The 7,256-nt window shown below is 40.9% G+C and overlaps 1 protein-coding gene across 2 annotated transcripts; it reads right to left on the reverse strand.

Annotated features, from left to right (window-relative positions):
- Positions 1 to 349: 349 nt before the first annotated feature.
- Positions 350 to 5,899, reverse strand: ormdl3 (ORMDL sphingolipid biosynthesis regulator 3). 2 transcript variants are annotated; one of them, XM_021564971.3, is made up of 4 exons: positions 5,590 to 5,899; positions 4,864 to 5,062; positions 4,306 to 4,457; positions 350 to 3,706 (listed from the first exon to the last, which is right to left on the reverse strand). In XM_021564971.3, the coding sequence occupies exons 2-4, from the start codon at positions 5,035 to 5,037 to the stop codon at positions 3,571 to 3,573; spliced, it is 462 nt and encodes a 153-aa protein (XP_021420646.1). In that variant the 5' UTR covers positions 5,038 to 5,062; positions 5,590 to 5,899; the 3' UTR covers positions 350 to 3,570. The 2 variants fall into 2 exon arrangements, with proteins under 2 accessions (XP_021420646.1, XP_021420647.1); XM_021564972.3 differs by having other exon boundaries at positions 4,864 to 5,065; positions 5,590 to 5,892.
- Between the last annotated feature and the right edge of the window lie 1,357 nt (positions 5,900 to 7,256).

The raw sequence follows: 7,256 nt of genomic DNA on the forward strand, positions 1-7,256 counted from the left end.
ATATACAAATATTGAGAAAAAGGTCATACAAAGACAAACCTTTTGTAAATGTATAATTAGATCATAAAACACCGTCGCCAACGGTAGACTCTCAACCTGGAAAATAATATATAATTCAACAACATCAGCTATAATTCACAATGCTCTACAATGTATTTGTAAACAGACAGCATTATGCTATGAACAGGGCCCAAGTCACTGTCGTACTTATTAATAGATTAGCCAACGACTGCTTTAGTCTACTGACATGGATTGTACTGTAAGAATGGAGACACTTTCTTCTGGAACAACAAAGAACCTACACTTACGGGGGGGGGGACACACATGAATTTCACACGGGAACACAGTGTTCTGCAAACACGTTTTAATGTGATCTTACGTGAAGTTAATGTGATAACGTGACAACATGGAAAGCAACATGTGACTACATGAAACTACATGTGAAGACATGTGGTGGTCCAAAAAAACTTTTTCACATTACATTTTATGTGAAATTATGTGGTTTTTCTGTAAGGGTACATCTGTAGGTTCAGTGCCAGTCTGTGGCTAGCAAAGCTGGCCAAGTGACACCTAATGACTCACTTTCAGCACTATCCCTATCACTCTCCCTCAATCAATGTTTAACAAGCTGCTGGCTTTGGCTTCTAATGTTCCAAACACTAATTGGATTCGGGTTGCAATACCCATGGATTACTATCTAAAGTTGTATGACTAGTTTTGTACTAAGTAGGGGTTGAAAGAGAGCACAAGCCTAAGTGTTCAAGATCAACACTAGTGGAAATATTACGCTATTAATAATTAAGGCTCAGCTAATACGGACAGGGTCTAGATTCTAAACCACTTGGCAATGTCCAAGTCTCAGCAGCTGACACAACGCATTTCTGTGGTCCGAATGTTTTGTTGTTTAACCAACCTAAACATGACACTATTCTCATATGTAACAGAAAGACTTGTCTCTACATAAGCTAACATGTTTTCAGCTAAACACTACTTTAAATGACCATTTGGAATAGAGGCAAAAACTCCCACCGAAGGTTTTCATAATGGACGTTTCCTGCTCAACAACTTTAAACATGAGCAGAGTTCTTTGAAGGTAGGATGACTTCGAGGCCTGGGTAGGTTTTTATACACCACAACAAAATACTGCTAAGGGCGTAAGGCCAACAAAAGTCTTAATATCTTCTTAATATCGCTTGCTACTGTACATTTGTCAGGAATTGACCAACTGTATTCAGGTGTACTATATGTATTTGAATAACATTGGTACACCCACTGAAGTTACGATCCTCATTCACTGAAACCAAATGCCAGAGATAAGCATGGTATTCTGTGTGGTTGGACTAAACAATGCCTATCATGTACAGTTATTCACTAGAAAGAAAGAACTGTTTGCTTGCCCGTAGAACGATGTGTTTTTTCCATGTAGGCCTACTCTTAACAAAACAAAAACACAACATCTTTAACCCTCATCGTTATAGGTTTTCATTTGTAAAATATATTTACAATAGTCCATCCTCCTTCTGAACTTAAGTGCCAAAAAAGCCCTAAGCTATATTTTTCCTAATCCACTATCAAGCGAGTACCTACAATTTCATAAGACTGTTATGTTGTTACACAATCAAATGAATAAAGTCCTGTGCTCTGTACCAGTCAGATCACACATAAACGTCACATTGCTCCTGTGCAACAGACCTCACACACATTGAAAAACACTCATGTTCTTTGCTACCTACTGTGCTAACAAACTAGGAAGGCGCACATACTTTTGTTTTTTACTTCTAATGAAAAACAATATGCAGTATCTCTAATGGTTGTACATTAAAACCCTGTCAGTCATAAGTGTAATTAATAAATCTTCTCTGCACTTACTAAAATCCACTGAAGCCATTCATATTTGATTATAGTGCATTTTGTGGATATGAAAATGTTCCACTAAGTTCTTTTCTCCCTTTCATTGCCAAAATTTCCGTTGGGGGGTTATCTAAAGCTGTGTGAAAGACTCTGGAAATTCATTTCAAACGAACATTCATCTCAATTATCACCACCTCTCTTCAATCGGAGTAAACTGAGTGTCAGTTCTGAACACAACACTTTGTGCTGCGTAGTTCTCAGTTTCCGTTTCCCCTCTTTAAATACGCTTGTTGTTGTTTGTTGCCATGTTGTTGCCATGATGACTCTGCTCAAAGAATGTAAATACATGCTATGTGGCAAACTCCCGGTATCTATCTGTACTTGGTACCTTATTAAAACACCAACATTACAACATGTCATAACACATTTATAGCCTTTGTATCAACTGAAGGGATAGTTTGAGATTTTGTCAATCAAGCCCTATTTTCTACTTACCCAGTCGGATGAAGTCATGGATACAATTTGTATGTCTCTACGTTTGAAGGAAGTCTTTAAGCCCATACCCATGCACTACAATCTATTATTGTTGAATATACAATACTTAGAACAGGGCTCATCAACTAGACACAGCCGCGGGTCGATTTTTTTCTTGAGCGGATGGTCCTATTATGCGTGGGAATACTTGGGAACAGATTTGTTAAATTGAAATCACTTGGGAGCTGATTTCCTGGTGTTTCTACAGTCTTTTATGTCCTACAATGAAAATCTCAGAAAACTTGAGTGGACAAATAAAACCACCCAAGGGCCAGTTGGGGAACCCTGACTTAGAGTATGCAATATGTATGCACAAATGTTTTCCATGAACATGAATCGCCTAACCTGCTTTTCATCTTCTGCCCTAAGGGTCCCAACTGAAATGTAAATACAACAGATTCATAAAGCTGGAATTAGCTTTGGGGCCTGAGCATGTCTGTCTCTGCACTGTAGATTAAAGACTGCAATGTGAACAGACGTTTACTCTGGTTCAAATCAGAGCAAGGCAATCTAAATATGGAAATGATCAGATAAAATAAGTGTTGCTTAAACTTTCCAAACTCAGACTGAGTGGTCAGGGGGGGCTAAATATAAACCCTGTGGTCCCTCCTGTCTGACCACTGCAACAGTCAGAGCAACTCCCGAGCTAACCTTTTCTCTAGCAGTCTGTCCTTTCTTATGAGAGAAAGAGAGAATGAGCCTTGTGAGGACAAGATGCTAAAGAAATGTAGAGTTCTAATTCTAGAGGGCATCCATAACTGAATGACATAACTTCCAAAATGTCTCCCTGGGTGCAAAATGTCTGAGTCTCACTTTTCTCAGGATCAAACTGCTCCGAGGTTTCTCCTCTCCACATTGTAACTCAATCTCAATACATCTCCTCAAAGGCGTCACTTGCAGTGTTCTCTGTGAATTAAATCAAATGGACATAAAAGGAACCACAAATAAACACCACAGCACAGCTTCAATAGGACCACATAGGAGCTCGGACCCAGCCGAGCCCTGTAAGTCAATTCTGTGTTGTTTATCGCCCATAGGTTTCATTTAGCAGAGTGCTCAATAGCCCTGTGAGCCAGAGAGGGGCCATGGATCCCTATGGGCTGGGGGCCAATACGGCGGGGCCTGATACTCTGTGTTTACAGTCCACAGGGAGATGGAGGAATGGCGGTGTCCTCTTCCGCCCCATCAGTACTTGTTAATGCCAAAGATCCGAACTCCGTGAAGCTGGGGGAGCTTGGGAATGAGCACGGTCATCAGGGAGACCGTGTTGACCACAAAGTGGGCCCGGTCATACTTGGTGTAGAAGCTGGTGAGGATGTAGCTAGGGGGAGAGGGAACAAGTATGAGGAAGAGAAAGAAAGGGTAGGTCAAAGAAAGACTGGAGCTGGGTGAAGGAGGTCATTTAAAAAGGTATTGTCTGGACAACTACAGGTATCTGTTTTTTTGGCCGACAGTTACGTCTTTCCAATTCACAATGCCACATGTGAACATGTCAACTGTTGTGGAGGACTTTTGATGATCAAAGTGACAAGGACTAAAATAAAAATGTCATGTAAAATGTAAGAGGACGTATCTGCAAATAGATCCATCATGGTTCATTGACCAAGCATTAGTGACAAACCATCTGTCAGCAGTGTCTCTAAATAGAGCCTTCCGCTGACAGCAGGCACCACAGCAGCCCAGACTCCCCACTGCCCAAAGACTGGCTGGACGAGGCTGCTGAAGTCATTAACAAGGACGGCGAGAAAAAAAACTGTACTTAAAAAAATAGGCTAATGCTTCACTTCACAGTCCTATCACTACTAAAATACCATTGCAACACATTGCATTAAATTATACTTTATAAAGGACTATAAGTAGTAAACGGACTATTATTTTATAAATACTCTATAAAGAATAAGGTAGTGTTGATGTCCTTACAGGACGATAGGAGTGATGGTGAGGAACTTGCGTGAGGCAGTGAATTGTACACCATAGTCCATCTGCTCCCAGTATGTGTAGAAGCGAGCCTTGCTCTGGTCCGGAGTTTCAAACGGGGTTCCTTTCACCAAGTGTAACAACAGGTACATGCACTGCAACACACACACACACACCACAGAATAGTCAGTCAGGAAAGCTGTTATATAAAACATTGTACGGGTAAAAGAGATACTGTGAAATTGTCAGTAGCCTAGAACCGCAAATCGATTTAGTTTGGAAAAGGATGTGGAAGCTGATCTGTTCTGTGATTTTTCATAGCAATGAAAATGCCACAAAAAGAGACAAACGTTCCAGACTGCCCCATGGACTATTGCTTTTATTCACTTTCACTCAGCACACTCCTAGTGACTGTGCAGACTGCAGAGTAGTTTGCTTATGGAGACTACCATTGTGTGCAATAACAGTGACTGGACCATCCACCTACAGTACTTATGTTATACAGTGGGTGAGATGCACTGGTGGCCCTAGGCATAGCCTACTAAGGTGCCTACTACCCACCAGGTTGTGTATGAGGTTGGTGAGCGTCCAGACCACGGGCACACTGGCGAAGGGGATGCTGAGCAGGATGACATGCAGCAGGCCGATGCCCAGGAGGTAGGAGAGCCAGATGCCCCGGCTGTTCATTACCCGTGTGTTGGGGTTCACCTCGCTGTGTGCCGTGCCCACGTTCATGATGTCACGTTACCACGCTCCTCGTCTGCTTGGGGTCAACGTTGAGTGGTGGGATCAGAAGGGTGTGTGTAATTCCTTAGGTATGCCAGCAATTCCGAATGATACAAGCAATGCGACTAAGCTACAGCTTGACTATTCCATCCATGCACTGTTCATTATTAGACCCTATTGGGAGGGGGTGGAGTCCCTAGATAGGCTAAATTTAGTTGGAATGTGGTGCTGAACTAGGTTTTGTGTAACTTTGAGGAGGGGGAGTCTTGCAGAAATGTAGCAGAAAGTAGATTAGTTTTGGTCACACAGTAAACAAAATGGGATCCTCTTTAAGCACCAAAAATAGTAATTAAATAGCTATGAGAATTACAACATAGTCATGACCCAGCATGTAGTGCAGGCTGATTCAACTCACATTCTTTCAGTTCTTCCAGAACTTTCCATTATTCAATTGAAATATGACATTATGATCTACGATATTGCATCATGCACTAGGACTACTGTATTCCAATATCAATAATAAGTAAATAAAGTAGCCAAATCAAAGAAGATAATACTTACAGGAGAAAATGGCTTCAATCGCACTTTTAGCTTCAGTCCGTTATATCGCTGTTTTCCTCTTATTCACTATAGCCTTCTCTGGTTAGGTAATTGGCATCAATAGGTCAGACTGCTATATCGTTTCGATTAGTCATTCATTCAAATACCTTCTTATTGCTTTCTTATGCAATGTTATTCAAGTATTCTTCAGTTTATAGCCCGACATTCAGGCTAAACAGTTCCACTTCCACTACCAGCCAGCAATTCATGTAGAACGTCATCATTTTCAGAGCTCCACATTTGGACGTTGTTTTTTTATTTTTTTTATCACTCTTAGCGCTGATTGGTGTCTTTACATCACATGGGTAAAATTGACCAATTCAAATGGAATGCGTTGAAAACGTCACAGGAACAGGAGGGCGAGGGCACTTTTCATGGGTGCAGAAAGGCACATTTTGAAAATAAGTGTTACATTTCAAGCATTATACATTACAATTATCAGTAGGTCAACCTTTGATATCAAAACGGATGGTAGAGCATGATTTTTATTGTACACAAATCATCAAGTATTCACTGATAAAGTAGATAGTAATTGGTTATTACACAGTAATAACCATTTCATATATTATTTGTTTCTTAGGAATTAATCAAATAGAGCAACACAGGCACCATTTGCTTCTGCATCTGCATTGCTAGCTCTTTGGTGTTCTGAGTATCTGTATAACACTTTGTGACAACTACTGATCAGAAAAATGGCGCCGACAGAGAGGGCTGCCTCGCTTCTAGTCCTTAGGAAACTCTGCAGTATATATATATATATTTTTATGTATTATTTCTTACATTGTTAGCCCAGAAAATCTTAAGTGTTATTACATACAGTCAGGATTTTTTTACAAGCATTTCGCTACACCACAAGCATTTCGTTACACTCACAATAAGGGGAAAGGGGGATACCTAGCCAGTTGTACAACTGAATCCATTAAACTGAAATGTGTCTTCCGCATTTAACCCAACCCCTCTGAATCAGAAAGGTGCGGTGGCGGTGGGCTGCCTTAATTAACATCTTTGGCGCCCAGGGAACAGTGGATGAACTGCCTTGCTCAGGGGCAGAACAACATATTTTTACCTCTGCTAACCATGTGTATGTGACCAATAAAATTAGATTTGATTTGATGTAAATAGGGCTTAATAAAATAAATATCATTTGGTAAGCTACCAACATAGTTACCAATTGAGTTAAATTATTTGATGTAAGAAAAGTAGGCCTACCTAACATGTCATCAAGTACACTACATGACCAATAGTATGTGGACACCCGGTCGGTGAACATCTCATTCCAAAATCATGCGCATTAATATGGAGTTGGTCCCCTCTTCACTATTCTGGGAAGGCTTTCCACTAGATGTTGGAACATTGCTGTGGGGACTTGCTTCCATTCAGCCACAAGATCATTAGTGAGGTCGGGCATCCCAAAGGTGTTCGATGGGGTTGAGGTCAGGGCTCTGTGCAGGACAGTCAAGTTCTTCCAAACCAATCTCGACAAATCATTGCTGTATGAACTTCACTTAGTGCAAGGGGGCATTGTCATGCTGAAACAGGAAAGGGCCTTGCCCAAACTGTTGCAACAAAGTTGGAAGCACAGAATCGTCTAGAATGTATGCTGTAGCGTTAAGATGTCCCTTCACTGG

Source organism: Oncorhynchus mykiss, chromosome 16 (assembly GCF_057628025.1).
Source record: "Oncorhynchus mykiss isolate SJ-2025 chromosome 16, ASM5762802v1, whole genome shotgun sequence".
In the NCBI taxonomy this organism is placed as follows: Eukaryota; Metazoa; Chordata; class Actinopteri; order Salmoniformes; family Salmonidae; genus Oncorhynchus; species Oncorhynchus mykiss.

Excerpts from the sequence above, each read along its gene's own strand:
- ormdl3 (XM_021564971.3), bottom strand. The coding sequence starts at position 5,037 with ATGAACGTGGGCACGGCACACAGCGAGGTGAACCCCAACACACGGGTA. Across the intron at positions 4,458-4,863 it reads CCAACCTCATACACAACCTG|TGCATGTACCTGTTGTTACA; the intron begins GTGGGTAGTAGG and ends TGTGTGTTGCAG. Across the intron at positions 3,707-4,305 it reads ACCATCACTCCTATCGTCCT|CTACATCCTCACCAGCTTCT; the intron begins GTAAGGACATCA and ends CTCTCCCCCTAG.